The sequence below is a fragment of the Galleria mellonella genome, unplaced genomic scaffold, assembly GCF_026898425.1.
Source record: "Galleria mellonella isolate WM207_F2 unplaced genomic scaffold, CSIRO_AGI_GalMel_v1 utg54, whole genome shotgun sequence".
Classification (NCBI taxonomy): domain Eukaryota; kingdom Metazoa; phylum Arthropoda; class Insecta; order Lepidoptera; family Pyralidae; genus Galleria; species Galleria mellonella.
In genome coordinates, this window is record NW_026442114.1 from 1 (window position 1) to 16692 (window position 16692).

A 16692-nucleotide genomic window follows, 5' to 3' on the forward strand; every position below is an offset into this window, starting at 1 on the left:
ACTACTATTTGATGCGCAACAATGAACAAGCGAAGGCTACAGACCGACGTACTAACCAGGGTTGTCAAATTGTTTAAAATTAAATTTATTAAAATTGTATTATTTTTATATAATTAAAATATTATAAAAAAAAAACAAAAGTAAATTGAACTGCAGAAGTTCACAATGATTTTAAGTTCACGACCCTTATTATAATGTGAAAGAGACTTGTTACTTCTGAGGCGCTACTTTAACTATTTAACCAATTGTTATGAAATTTGCTATACACATAGTGATTAGGATAGAGAAGTATACAGGCTACTATTTTTTTTATTACAGTTATGCGAAATAGATTTCACATGCAGTCAATTTTATATAATAGACAATACAACTCTGTCGCGAAAGCCTACGTCAATATTTTTTTTTAAATATACTATTCGCATGATGGGACATCCCTAAGCTTAATACGTGTCATATTTGTATGCTACATTTACGTTCACATTGTGTCTACGGAAATCTATATTAGCTATACTGTTTATTAGTATACTCGTAGAAACGATCAACAATGTGTAAAATGAAAAGCAGAACTGTATAGTTTCTTATTGTATTGAAACATACAGAATGATCGTTGAAATTTCGGTTCTATTTGAAATATTATTTCAAAATGTTTCGTTAGTATTGAAATAACTAATAATGTGTGAAATGAAACGCAAAACTTCTTTATAGTCTATTATTGTATTGAGAAATACCGAATGAACCGATGATCGTTGAGATTCTAATTCTATTTGAAAAGTTATTTCAAATATTTTTTTAGTATAAAAACGATTAACAATGTGTGAAATGAAAGGCAGAACTCCTATATTGCATATTATTATATTGAGACATACTGAATTAACTGTGATTGTTGAGATTCTGATTCTACTTTAAATATTATTTCAGAATTTTTCCTTAGTATAAAAACAGTCAACAACGTGCGAAATAAAACTCAGAGCTCACCATAATCTAGCGTTAATCGAAACTTTTGTTCTATTTATAACATTATATTTATTACTAACTTACTTTTTTTTTATTTATTTATTGTACAATAATAATATATAAAAACGTGACAAATATGACAGAGATAAGCAAATGTACAAAGGTGAGCTTAACTCTCAAACGGAGGTTTAAGTTTCTTCAGGATCGGCAACGCGCGCGTAATACCCCTCGTATTGCGTATTATATGCAAGCGTTCATAGGCTACGGTAACCGTTTACCATCGGGTGGGCCGTATACTTGTTTGCCACCTCAGTGGTATAAAAAAGAGATCTTATTGAAAATAACACATGTTATTTTAAGTATCTGAAGTAAATTATGAGTTTATTATGACGTTATATAAAATAAAAATAATTGATTACGTTGTATTTGACCTATTTTATACCTCTACGGTTTTAATATACATAGAGGGCTGAGCAAATATATTTACACTTGATATCAAATAAAATATCACATCTTGGAACCAAACTCGCGTAAAAGCCGAAATTATATCCTTGACAGACGAATGGAGGTATTTAATGGCTTGTATGTACGGTATTTGCTGTGTGGGATCGGTATAGAATAGGCTACCCCTTCTTTTGCTGTGGGTGTAATAAGAGGCGACTAAGGAAGTGTGGGAGATGGGCAGCAGCGTCCCTCTTAAAACATCTCCAAAGCCTAACTACAGTTACTAATCCGCCTACCAAACGTGGCAACTAGTAACATAACTCCCCAAGGGGGAGGCTTATGTTCAGCAATGGATAGTTAAAGGCTGATATGACGATGAGGATGATACACGGTATATTGTATAAAAAATACAAGCAATATACGAAATTTGTTTACAAAAACCTGTATAAGTAGTTAAAATTATTAAATGTGTAATTAAAATAAAACTAGAACTTTGCCTGTACAAATTTATACATTTATATTTGATGGCAAATAATATATTGTATCAATATATAAAGTTCATATAATTCTGTAAGCTAGTAAGTTTCTTGGCGCTAAAAATTTGTGAATGAAATTATCTGTGTTTCTACATGGGTAAAAAACAAAATAAAGTTACTTAATCTATTTAAAAAAAAACCTTGCAACTATATATGAGTAATTAATAAAATCCGATGGAATCTACGTAAGAAGTGATCAAAAATATTTACTTTTAATATTAAATATCGTATCATTGGATCAAGATCGCGTAAAATTCATAATCATGTACTTGGCGGCAAAATGAATGAATGGAGTTATCTGTGGTCTACATGGGTGGTAAGTTTTATGACAAAATCAAGTGATACTACGTAATCTATCTACAAAGATCTATGAAACGATATCACAACCTGATAATATCTATGTTATGAAATTAATCAGCGGTCTATGAAGATATCAAAATAAAAGAACGCATTATTGAATATATTAAGTTTACGTAAAAAAAAATCATATCTTTGGTGGCAAAATGAGCGATAGAAATTACCTATTGTTCTACATGAACGAAATGTATTATTGTGTGCAAAGATTTTTTTGGATTGCGTTAAATTTACACTTGATATCAAATTAAATATTGTAATACTGATTTAAGTTCGCGTAAAACCATAATTGTATCTTTAGTAGTAAAATAAATGAATGAAGAATTTATTGTCTACATGGGTGGTACATTTTATGAGAAAACAAGTAAAGTGCCTAGAAAAATCAATGTGACTGATAGAATTTTGTGCTGCGATAAAATTACGGTAATTAGATTAATCAGAGGGCTGTGTAAATGTAATGGATGAATGCCTCCAACACGGTGTAATAAATAACGAGTACGTAACGAATACTGGAGATAAGAATTCATATGTAAATGTCAACTTCTATCCTGTAACAATAGAGCAGTGGTTTGGGACACGTGCTGGGCAGAAAAATGTGAGTTGTATATTAAAAATCACGGTTTTGAATCCAATAAATTTCCATCAGTTATTTAATTCAAAATTAAAATATTGGTAATTCAGATTTAATTGAAAAATAATTGGACTAACTATAATGTATTTTTTTCAAGAATATTCGGTTTTTTTCGAGGTCATCTGGAATTTAATGGAATTGAAAAAATAAACGTAAATAAATTCCTTTTTATTAAATATTATCGTAATCGATAAATAATAGTATATTTAATTTATAGAATCAATTTAGTATAAAAAAGAATATTATAATTTGTGAACAAAAATACTGAAAAACTATGTCAGGTTTTTAAGGAAAAGTATATAAAATAAAGTTGTTTTAAAGTTTTATGACGGAAAAAAGTTAGTTTTAATTAATTCCACCATCAAAATACTACATTTCTGGCAATGAATAAAATAATAAATAAATAAATATTTCGTGTATTTATATAGAATGTCAGTACCAGTTAAATTATAATTTCAGAAAGTTAATTGTGGCAATCTGTATTTGGAATATGAATATTGACATAACTGCCAAAATTGACATTGATTCAGGTTATTTCAGGAATGTAATATTAATATACCAAAACCTAGATCAATATATCAAATATATTACATATTATATAAATATATATAACGCAGTCGTTATAAAACATTGTTTGTATTTAAGTGAATATTTAACTAAAATTAAAATGACAATTAATAGAGTGAGACGGTATTTCACGTCGAGAGACCGCTTGAAATTGTATAAAGCTCAAGTCAGGCTACATATGGAATACTGTTCTTACCTATGATCTAGAGCGCCACAGTACCAGCTCTTTCCGTTAGACCGCATTCAAAATCAGGAGGCTCGAATTAAAGATGATCAGCGCCTTACTGTTCGACTCGACCCACTGAAACTGCGTAGAGATTTTGCATCTCTGCGCATCTTTTACCGAATTTATCATGGGGAGTGCTCTGAGGAATTGTTCGGATTGATACCTGCTGCTGATTTTCACCACCCTCAGTTAAGCTTTGGTGATGTTTTAAAAGGAACACTGCTGCCCATCCCTCGTCCATTTAGTTTCCTTAGTCGCTTCTTACGACATCCACAGGGAAGGAAGAGGTGGCCCAACTATACCAAGATCACATGACAAGAACTGTTTGAGAAGCTTATAAAAATATAATCAGAATGTAGGAATTTAATTAAGAATTTAAGTTCTGTGCTTACATTCATATTTTCAAAGGGATTTTTATTAAAGCCACTTATTAATTTGTTATAGGATGGTCCGAGCGAGTTCCTTGTTGGCTAGCTGCGTGCTCTTCGCGCTGCTTCTAGTCCTACCCGCAGCGGCTTACCCCAGGTAGTAGTACCTTACCTGTTAAGTGAATTTAAAAGGCCTTTTTAAAAGGCCGGCAGCACATTCGTAATTCCTCTGGTGTCGCGAGTGCTCACGAACGGCGGTAGTCACTAGTAAGTAAGCACGTAAGCTGTATGCTCATTTACCCTCGTGTGAAAAAAAAAGATCTGGAGAGAGATTTCATTTTATGCAATTTGAAATAGCGACGAGCTGATAGCTGGCATCATGGAAAATAGTAACTGTCATCTATAGATATGAACAGCAAAATGGATGTCACAAAGTATAATGTGCTACCCATGGTACTCCTCATGAGTTAAGTTTAGGACTAAGATTTTTTATTACTCCATACCTTGTAATTTCAGTGCCATATCCCTTTCTTCAAATCCTTCAAATCTTAGAGAGAAATAATACACACACACATATATAACCACGCCTGACTCTTGTTATATCATTGCTTCATCCACTTCCATAACTCCTCACAAGCATGGATTCACAATTCTTCCGAATTCAAAATTTTGCAAGCAAAACCCTTGATTCTGATACAATAGGTTAATCTCAGTAACCGCAATAGCTGTATCCAAGCATCCTTTTTTTTCTACATTATCTTTCGTTATTCTTTCATCTGACATTTTTCCACACGCCTGACCCTCCGTAGACACTATAACAATAAACAATACTGCAAATAATAAAAATGTATATTTATTTCACTTCAGTTCAAACAACTACTACCGTGACGAGGGTACGTATGAACCAGAAGAAATCATGGACATGATGAACCGCCTCAGAAACCTCATTCAGATGGAACGAAAAATGGAAAAGTAAGTGTCACACTAAATATTTATTCTCGTGTCTCTATTAGTTGATTATAATCATTATGAATTCATTCTGAAATAATCAAAAATATATAATAAATACAATATAAATTTATTGGTATTAAAAATATCATTTTGATCTTACGAAATATTGATAAACTGTTTGATCTTAAAAGCTAAGTAAAAATAGAACATTTTTCGAAGTTATCGAATTCTTATAAAGTATATTACTACATGATAAAATTTAAATAATCATCAAAATATATCATTTAATTAAACTTAGATCTATTTTTGTTAAATAGCTAAATGCAATTAAAAATAAATTAGAATGTGTACTATTTCATCAGTAATAGGAACATCTCAATCTCTTTAAAATCATGTATCCAGTGATGACAAAATGATTTCATTTTTTGCAATCTACCCTAAGAACTCTTTTGATTGTTTCAAAAGGAATAGAAACTTCATGTGGTTTTGCATGACTTTTGATTAATAATTTCCCTGTTCCACTAAGTTCAATTATACAGTTGATCACTTATTGGAACAGCAAAATTAAAAAGTTTAAAAAATTGTGTGTTCTATAATTATTTGTGTTTCAGATACATTTTTTATACACTTATTAATTCCTAGTACTCATATTTTATATGCCATAGTATTGTCCAAATATTTATAATTAACTTAGAACATATTCCAAGTTCACAGTAACTTTTGTTTTTACTGTATTTTATTTGCAACATTTTTGTATAGCATCTAACAATCTAAGTTGTTTATAAATATTATTAGTATATTCTTGTCTTAGATTGGGCTCAGATATTTCCTTGTTCCATTTGTGATGCTAATGGTTTTCAATTTATTCTCCGTCGTTTCCTCAAGATAACAAACTACTCATATCTAATTTAACCTGCTATATCTTACTTATTCATAATTTACCAACTTTAAGTCTTTTATTCTCAAAGGATGCATTCGTAGATTCTATATTTCAAAGTGATATTAATTTTTCAAGAAAATAATTTCAAATGTGAAATGCTGTTTGAACTTTTCATGAAATATCCTTAATACCTATTCGGAAATCAAATGAATTTAAAATGGAAATATGTTTGTTTCTTTAAAAACAATTACATATTTAAATATTATTTGAGGAAGGATTACTTATGTGTTGTAAAAATATATTTCTTGACGATATACCTACTTAGTAGAATTTATAATAACTTTTTAGAAAACACTTCAGAATTTCGTATAAATTATATTATATTATGAAATTCGGTAACAAGATAAAATTTACTATACCTAAATTATGTTTGTTATTTTAAATATATGAATTCACATTATTATTAACTTCATTTACTTGTTATCTGTTTATGTAATATCTTTTGTCTTTTTTCAGCTTTAGAGATGGCATTTCTAGGTATGTCTTAACCGAAATATTTAAACACTTTTCAATAATTCATACTAATATTTTAGCTTAGCAATTAGTATATACATAATTCCGTATGAAATGAAATTTAAAATTTTCTCGAAATATCCGCAATAACTACAAATTTGAATATTATTTTAGGGTTACTTCTCTGTTATATTTTTTCCTTACGATATACCTACTTGGTATAATCAAACATAACTTTTTACAAAATATATCAGAATTTTTATCAAAATAGTTTATTTTATCAAACTCGGTAATAAGTTATAATTGACTACTATATGTAAATTATGTTTGTTATTTTGAGTATATGAATTTATATTATTATAAACTTCATTTACTTGTGATCTGTTTATGTAATATGTTTTGTCTCTTTTCAGCTTTAATGATGCCATTACTAGGTATGTCTTGATCGTAATATTTAAATGCTTCAAAATAATCCATACTAATATTTAGTTTAGCGATTAGTATATACATAATCATTAAATTGTTGGAATTTCTGTTAATAAATATAAAAATATAAACATATATATTTTATATATATATATATATATATATATATATATATATATATATATATATATATATATATATATATATATTGGCTTACAATTTATGTCACATTTTTTGATAAATAGAATAATCGTTTCAGAATTTCATTCTAAGATGTAATTGCTTATGCATATCTATACATTTAGAACTCCCTTTAAAATTAGTCTGAACTTTTTAAGTCTCTGTTTTATGCAGATTAAAAAGGGCCTTTAATGTTTTTTCATACATATTCACTAAGATTTTTTCATGAAATCATGCAAATCTGACCTCAGTGAGACCGTTCGCTTTGAAACGAGACGTTCTAAAATTGTTTTGAAATTGCTTGTTTGCTTGCGTAGATGGTTATTCTAAGGTGTAGCATAACATGGTGTCGTTGCATAACCTTGTGTCAATATGCATATATAAGTACAACATTTATTTTCATATATTCATGATATGTTTGCACTTTTTTTAAGACAACAGTCCTTAGTTTTGTATAATATTTTAAGGTATTATTATGCACATTTTTATTAAAATAATTACTTATTTTTGATAGACAGATGAATGTTTTTTTTTTTTTTAATATTATTAACTTACTTTTTTGTCTGCTATTTTGTATGCATAGATGGAGGAAAGCTAATAAAATATATCATTCTAAATTCCGGAATACAACTGCGAAAATCGCGTCCAATTTGATGCAGTAGATATTACGTGATGCTGGAATAAGCATACAGATAGATAGGCAGACAACATTTCTAAAAATATTATTTTGGATTCTATAGCTTTCGTTAAAACCCCTTATATATTTTTTTCTTAAATATCTCCTATGTACAAACATGTTTAGGTTACAGTTTTATTATATTAGAATAGTTAAATATGGATTGACTGCAAGTGTATGTGTTTTTAATATCAATTTTTGGGTATAAATAAGACTCAATCCAGATCAGCTTACATTAAATTCTGATTGTAGTTGAGTTTCGACTCAGAGTTTATAAATAAAAAATATATTTTAAAAAAAGAATACTTTTGCTCAAATGAATTTGTTTCGTTTTTCGTACAAGTAAGTTACGTATGTATCAACGGGGTTAGATCTAGGAACGCACCAGCTGAACAAATATCCAAAAAAGACGTACAATAATTGTAATCTAACATGAAATAAAGGTCGGTAAATGTTTATTCTTACCCAATGCGGTAAAGTAACTAAATCTGACCCCGATTATTAGTAGTTGTACATTTATTTATATTGCATGACTTTTTTATTTAATTGTCAAAATACAAAATACTAGCTACACACAACCATTTTAATAAGTGGCTAATATTACTGGTGGCACAATAAATATTGTTTTACATATATATTACTTTTTGCTTTATTTCTACTGACTTCAAAAAAACAAGCATCTTAATTTGGTTGTATTATTTATCAGCCATAAACCGATTTGGAAAACTATTTTTTTATTATCTAAAGTAGAATATCCTACTTACAGATTTGTTCCATAAGAATTTTTATCACAATCGGTTCAGTTGTTTAGTTTTTAAATTAAAATAACTGATTGTTTTCTCCAATTGAAGACCATTTTGTGGAACACAATTGTTTATTGAATTCTTACGTATATATCTACCATTGACATATACATACACACATATATATATATACATATATTTAAAACATGTATTTACACACATAAAAATGTATATTCAATTTAAAACAAGTTACGAGCGATTAGCGATTTCTTTTTAATTTCTACTACAGAACATAACAGGATAATTAAAGAAATACTTTAAAACACCAAATAAGTCGGATAATAATAACATTCTGCATAGCATTTATAAATTTATTAAAATACATTTTATGCAATTTTTTTAATCATTTTCCTAATATTGAAATGAACTAAGTTTATTTACAATCTTAAAATTAATAACATAGTAACATAGCCACGTAGGTTTTGCACCTGTTTAATTGCCTTAAGCGATATAGGCGTGCGGCGAATTTTATATTAATATAATGATAGGATTTTATATTATTTAATTTATCATTACGTATTAAAAATTGATATTGTCACATTACTATACATCATGTCACTAATATAACTTATACAGTATAAGTTATACTTGAAATGACAATATAGAAAAACAGTAATAAAAGTTTTTCAATACAATAGTTTAGTTTCTTTTACAATATTTTGTAAGCAACGATAACTGCTGAGTTTGCCTCGTCATTTCTTCACTACAATGGTATTATTATAAAGCTTATTGCATTTACATAAAGAATCCGGATACAACCCGACCGGGTCGCTAAATCTTCGAGCAAAACCCGGATATAATTTGGCAAGCATTTTTCTAAGAGTTGATTTACGTATCTATAACTTATGATATAATCTTACAGCTGTCTTATGAATGTTTCTACAAAACGTATTTGTTATTTTTATTCAACAATAAAAAAAATAGATACTCTGGTAGTTACTGTTATAGGATGTTTTTTCAATAAGTAACATATATATCAACCAGGTAAATGCAGGCGCCTAGTGGGGAAAATTCTTAGAATGGCAAAAAAAAGCATAAGAATTTGACCGGCACTTGGCTAATCAAAAGACACAAAATTTGTTTTTGTGTGGAGCGGCTTAATTACTTGATCAGGAACCGTATATGATGAGATAAATAATTAAAAATAAAACTCTCACTCCTATTAATTGCACCAAACGTTTTCCATTTATTACTTTTAGCTACAAATATTTGCTTTTATGTTTCATTTTATCTGTTATACATAGATATGTGCTGTACATTAAAAACCTTTAGCTTTTCGTGTTGTGTATGAGACAAGATTTAAGATTATAATAATATTGCATGATATTAGTAGATATTGTTACGTATTTTAGTAATAACAACTTAGTATCCAGTTTGTAATATATCTAACTTATTAAACCATTCTTAACCGCCGTTCCAATTTGGAAACACTTAACCATTGCGGGTAGGTGAAAAAAATATTGACCATAACAAAAATTATGTTACTCTATTCCATAATCGATGGTATGTTAGTTGAAGATATAAAAATTATTTTGTATAAAAACTGTAAAATTTTTCGTTTTATTTGAGTGAAATTTGTTAAAATATGAAGTAGGGAAGTAAATGTTCTTTTTTGCAACTATTATATTATATGGGTAATGGATGACCTGATTATGATCTACGTTATTACTAATTTAGTAAATAATAAAACATATGCAAATATTTTAAAGAAATTATACTAAATATGTAAAATTCCAAATGGATTGGTGTGTTGTATTGGCATTGGTGTGATTGGCAATTTGAATGCAGCGGCCACGAGTAAACTAAAATAATTTACGTTTGGAATATCAAGATAAATACAAAATGAAATTTACGTGACACCTTATACTTATCAGGGATTAGAGGAAGTTATAAATGCGATACTGAACAATAATGATGATGATTTGAACCATTATTTAATAAAATCCTGCCATTGGTGCTAGCCAAAGCAGTTTAGCAGTATTTTGAAAGAGATTTTAAATACTATCAAGTTTACCAAAAAGATCCCTGGAAATGTAGAGATATATTTTATAAATTATGTAATTAATAACAGTGATGATGAGTTACTATCTGCTAAAAGAATGTGATTGAACTCACAATAATGTCACCACAATCCAAAGAGTCTAGAAGAACTCGCTAGTCTTACGCCGGCAATTATTGTAGGTTTACTATTCAAATAAAATTAAAATATTCTTCATAAATATCCATTTAGAAAGAAAGAAAGTGCATAAGGACTTAAAAATGAAGCTAATGGCTAAGTAGATAGAAATATGATAATTAGAGGTGCCCTATACACGAATAGCACCATGGTCAGACGCCCCTTTATACGAATGTTGCCATTCTGAAGACTGAAATGTTTTGCCTCAGTACACAGTAATTTGACTTGTGACTTGAAAGATATCTGGAACATTCAGCACCACTGTAGAATTGGCTGATCCGTGACAGAAACTTCTGAAAAATCTTATTCGTGTATTATAGATATAGTATTATGATGATGTCAAGTACGTTATATACGTGAAAATCAATCCCTAAAAATAGCAGACAATGAATCAATTTATTATTTCGGTATAATATAATCATATTTTATATCAAATGATAATTCCAAAGGTAGAAAATTCGTCAATCATCATCTATCAACCGAGATTTTTGGATGTTGCTTACTACTTTATTGATAAATTTTCATAATATGTAAAATGTAATAAGCATAAGTCATTGGGGTAGTAAAAATAAAAAGAAACTATAAAGAAAAATATTGCATTGAAAATTTTCATTGTTGTGGCTACTGTGCTATTTTGGACCCACTCCTATAATTTCCTTGAAATTTAATAAAACATTTTTTCTTATTTTACATTTTTGTACCTATAATTATAAATACATTGAAGAAACTTGGAGCTTCAAATGGGTTATTCGACCCTCTTACCTGTAACCAATACACACGTTCGTATAATTGTATAACCATGGGCGGCGGTAGTCACTTACCATCAGGTGAGCCGCATGCACGTTTGCCCCCTGTGTTGTAAAAAAAATCTTGTTAGCAGATAATTTATAAAACATTTCATTTTGTATAAATGTGACTTCAATCATTAATTACCTACCGAATAAACATATTTTACCATATTTTATATTATCTTATCTTAATAATTAAAAAAAAAAACTGTAACTAGACGATGTCTGTGCATGAAGGATATTTAATGAATAGGATAGAAAGCAATAGATGCCATATAATATTTTTTGAAAATTTTGTGTGTCTGTATGTTTGTTCCGGCATCACTTAAAAACTACCTCACCAAAATGGATGCGATCTTCGTAGACGTGTCCCTTAAGGTCTAACTTACAATCTGATGTTTTATCTTGATACGGCATCTAGAAGTAGAAATTTTGCTAGTTCTAAGGTAGACGCGTACGCAATAGCGAGCAAAAACCTAGTAATTAATAAAATTTGAATAAATAAAACAATTTTCAAATAAGAATCAGATTAGATCTATAAATAAATGGAATAAAATTTAAATACTTATTGTCTAGAACAAAAGAATTTAGTTATATAAACTCAATCGACAATTTTTTTTAATGTAAATTACCATATTTATTTTCGTACTTACTTAACAATCTATGTTATTAAATATGCCTCAAAGTTTTTTTAATAAAAATAAAACTCTATAGTGACTATTCTATTTCACTTCCTATACCGCAATATGCGTTTGATAAATATTTAATATAATTTCATGAAATTTACAGTGAAAAACGTGCTCTCGATCTTGGTCTCAGCCGTGGTTACTCCGGTGCCCTCCAAGCCAAGCATCTGATGGGACTGGCCGCTGCCAACTTCGCTGGTGGCCCCGGCAGGAGGCGACGGGACGGGTTCTAAAGTCTACAATTTAATTAGAGGCATCCTTCAATCATTATGTAGTATCGGCTTAAAAAAAAGCAGTAAATGCCTCATATCATCACCTTTTGGCTGGTTAAATGTACATCCTTGCAGCGAGCAATATTGTTTATTAATTGCTAAAAAAGATGGCCTTTTTTTAGATGCTTTTTAAGCGATTTCCTCAATTTTTTTCATGTAACATCATGTTATAAATTTTATTACAATTGTCTGATTTTGTTAAGCATTACTATATAACATTTTAAATGTCCTACCAATTACTTTAATAGATCTCATATTATTTGACTGATTTTCTTTTAAATATATGACTGATTTAATTATTATATTAAAAGTCTGACTTTATACGCCAAAAACATCAAACCCATTGTCGACATATAAATAATGATATATTTTTCTTAATATAAGACGCTTATAAATAAGTAATTAAATTCTTTCTTAAATAGTATCAGTATTTAGATAACAGTATTAAAATTAAATACACCATGCATATTATAAAATTGTCATAAGGAACGACGTAAAATATCAACGCTTAAAATGGAATTAGATTGTACCTAATGATCAGCTATCCGTTCATAAATAAATGTCTATAGACAGTGTTAATATTTCTATGAATGTATGTGAAATTTATCTAGTCTATAGTGAAATAAGTGAAAAGATACCTCCTGTCTAGAGTTTATTGTTAAAAATAAAGAGATATTCATATTAATCTGTGTTTAATTTGTAAACTATGCTTTTTTTAATACTAGGACAGAACATTCATTATTATCATCATACCAGCCTTTAACTGTCCACTGCTGAACATAAGCGTCCCCCTTGGGGGGTTTTGCCAGTAGTTGCCATGCTTGGCAGGCGTATTGGCAACTGCAGTTAGGCTTTATAGATGTTTTAAAAGGCTGCTGTGGTCCCTCGCCCTACCTTAGTCCACTCTGACGACACCCACGGGAAAGGAAGGGGTGGCCTATTCTATACCGGGACCACACGATTGAAATCATCGTGGTTAATTTTTTAATTCATCACGATGGGCTAACTGACTTGCTTTCATCTTCACCCATCATCCTTCACTGGTACTCTGCCAGGATATACCGATAGCACAGACAGGGCAGCCACTTGAATTTCATTTTTGAAAAAATATAATATGCCGGGGACGGAACGACATTGTGAGTCAAAAAAACTATATTAACAACTATTTTTCATATACTTTTTGCCGTTAAAATCTTAATTTTCAATGATAGCATAATAAGAATAATATTACAATACATACATAATGTCTTAGCTTGAAATCAGATCACATTCGTGTTTCAACCGTGAAGCAGCTGTGTTTGCATGACTGTGTTTCGGTTTGAAGGGTGGGATATGGCGTGAATTTACTGGGTACAGAGGAATAACACGTGAGTCCTCAGGAATGGCAACGCATGGGGGGTATCATGGGTGAAACAGTATACTCTGTTATGTCCATGCTACTGCTCATGTCTATAGGTGACGGTTACCACTTTCCATCAGGTGGACCGTCAGCTTGTTTGCCATTCTAAGTTGTATAAAAAAAAAAAAACCTTTTTAATAACCAATTAGAAATATTGAAAATTGTTTAATTGCTCTTCTCTCTTTCTATTCTCTCTCTCTCCCTAATCACACGGTTTCTTACTCTAACTAGAAAGAAGTATGGACTGAAAGACGATGTAGTAACAAAAATCGAAAAAGAAATGTGTTGGTTTGGCCATTTGGAGAGGATGGATGAAAGAAGAATTAGGAAAGAGATTTATCGAGCAAGAATTAATGGAGTGTCGGTAGGGGCCGCCCTAGACTGACGTATGTCGATCAAATAAGTGACGTGCTGAAGAAGGACTAAATTAAAGGTACCAGTAACCGGCAAACGTGTATGAAAAGATTGATGAATGTAGAAGAAGCAAAAGAGGTTTGTTTGAATCGAAGTATTTAGCGTTCCACTGTTTCTGTTTACTCTAATGGGAGACAGGCGTGACAGATATGTAAGTATGTATGATGTTTAATTCATTTTGAGAATTGATAGATAATTGTGACGTTACTACATTGCGGTAAGCTTTGGTATGAAAAAAAATTAAATTCATTTAAATTGACAGACATTTATTGTTTGGTATTATTCAATACATAAATATGTAAGCCAGGACTGCCTCCCATTGGAATAGGCGGAAACAATAAAACGCCAAATGCTTCCATGCAAACAGACTTTCGTTCAATGTATTTATGTATGTACGAATAGGTACTATAGTATTGTAACTATTTATATAAGACTAGCAATCCGACCCGGCTTCGCACGGGTGGGCATTCTTTAGATTGATATAACTTTTTTATTTATGAACCGATTGAAGTAAACTGTAAATGTTAAGTGGAGCAAACCGCATCGCATTAGTGAAAAACGCATTCAAATCGGTTAAGCCGTTTTTGACGTACGGACAAGCAGACAAAAATTCCAAATAAAAATTCTTAAAAAAATCTTAAGAATCCTTTAAAATTCAAGTTACTTAAGTATTGTATTAAGTAATGTATTAACTAATTTATTATTTGATTGCGGTCCAACATGTCGCTTTTTACCTATTAACATGTTTGTAAGTTGTCAACCGTTGAAATGAAACTAAACTGGCCTATTGTAATAAATTCATCATGAATTAACCAATTTGATAATAATTTCAAGGGGAACCACGAGGTTTATTTATTTCTTATTGCATTCCATAATGTGATTGGTTGATAACATTTCAACTTCAATTATGGACCCTGTTGAGCACAACAAGTAGGAGAAAGAAGGACAACCCTTTTGTTTACTTTATAAATAGTTTAAGATTCTGTTGATAAGGCTCTGTTGACATCTGTCAGAACGTATTACTAGCAAAGGGGCTGATGGTCCCCATTATTAACAATCCCTTTCACACAGTGATTACGCGATATAGAAAGGTTTATTTCGACATTCTAATTCATGAGTAGGTATTATTGATCTCGAATTTGTAATATACGAGTATTTGTGGAAAATGTTGGTGAAATGTTTTCTACGTTCATAAGAATTTATCATTGTTTAGATACAATTTGAACATGGGAATAAAGAGACGGATTCATTTATTTTTCGTAGATGCGACATCTACATTTCTTATTGTAAATTATTATGTTCAACATATTAAAAACGCCATCTAATAATAATGTAATGAAATATTTTAAAATGACTCTACTATTGTCACTAGCGCCATCCATTATTTTTTTAGGACACTACGAATGGAAGCATTCTTTTCCAATTAAAGCAAATTTGTTTATCAAACAATTCAGTAGATGTCGACACATGCATCAATCTTTTTTCAATGGGAATTATTCTTCTAAAAATATTTGTTACTCTATTACTACATATTATTATTATAATGTACTATTATTATAAAAATAACGATACTAACACGAAAAATAAAATATAAACATACGACATGTTATGTAACAGTTTGTATGTGTAGTACCTAGTTACATATTGTTCTAATTTTGGAAATACTGCAAAGCACAAATAGATTTGGTATAATGATTTAAAACACCTATACTGTAATTGTAAAAGAGATTTTTTTTTTAAGAAATTTATTATTATATTTTTTATTTCAATTAGAATTTTATTTATTTTAATAGATAGAGATTAAATTTTTAAGACCGTAAAATATCTCCCATATGGTCTAGTGGCTAGGATACCTGGCTTTCACCCAGGAGGCTCGGGTTCGATTCCCGGTATGGGAAAGTCCCATTTTGCGCAAATTAACTTATTTTTGTTTTATAAAGGGTTCCTGTGTTTAAAGCATATACACTGCCTCTAAACCATGAAGGTGACATGACAAAAATGAAGTAACTAGTCCAATTTATCCAATAACAATAACAATCTATACACAGTTTCTTAGCCTTCAAATGTTCTAATCTAAAAGCAGGGGAGATTCCAAGTTAAAATGGATAGTAGGTACCTGTGTTTAACGATGCTTGTGTTTGTTCACATGGTTGCCTTTAGATTTTTCAACATGGCCGAACCTACAGATACTATTAATAGTCCGCTGTTGTTACTATTTTGGTCTACACAAAGGGATTGGAACTGGTATTTACAATACTAGTAGTTTTACTTAAATAACAGAATAATTTACGTCGTTTGGCGTGTATTTTATTTTTAAATCGACTTGGCAATAAAGAGTTTTTATTACCTGTAGACAATAGAGTAGAAAATTTTGAGATATTGTGTATTTGATATATATACACAGTATTTAATCTAAGGGAAAAGGGTGGAAAGGGATTGTTAGTAATG

The 16692-nt window shown here is 29.9% G+C and overlaps 1 protein-coding gene and 1 non-coding gene across 3 annotated transcripts; both read left to right on the top strand.

The window, feature by feature from the left end:
- The first annotated feature begins 2850 nt into the window (after positions 1–2850).
- On the top strand, positions 2851–13116 carry LOC113509833 (diuretic hormone class 2). Of its 2 annotated transcripts, XM_031910788.2 has the most exons (6): positions 2851–2883; positions 4157–4240; positions 4948–5052; positions 6428–6448; positions 6838–6858; positions 12263–13116. In XM_031910788.2, coding segments are annotated over exons 1-6 (363 nt in total). In that variant the 5' UTR covers positions 2851–2881; the 3' UTR covers positions 12393–13116. The 2 variants fall into 2 exon arrangements, with proteins under 2 accessions (XP_031766648.1, XP_031766650.1); XM_031910790.2 differs by lacking the exons at positions 6428–6448; positions 6838–6858.
- Positions 13117–16070: 2954 nt separating this feature from the next.
- Positions 16071–16142, top strand: Trnae-uuc (transfer RNA glutamic acid (anticodon UUC)). The gene has a single exon. It is a non-coding gene; the product is annotated as a tRNA-Glu (tRNA).
- Positions 16143–16692: the final 550 nt, after the last annotated feature.

Bases quoted from the DNA above. Each gene is read 5' to 3' on its own strand.
- LOC113509833 (XM_031910788.2), top strand. The intron at 4,241-4,947 runs GTAGTACCTTAC...ATTTCACTTCAG, and splicing joins GCAGCGGCTTACCCCAGGTA to TTCAAACAACTACTACCGTG. The intron at 6,449-6,837 runs GTATGTCTTAAC...GTCTCTTTTCAG, and splicing joins TTTAGAGATGGCATTTCTAG to CTTTAATGATGCCATTACTA.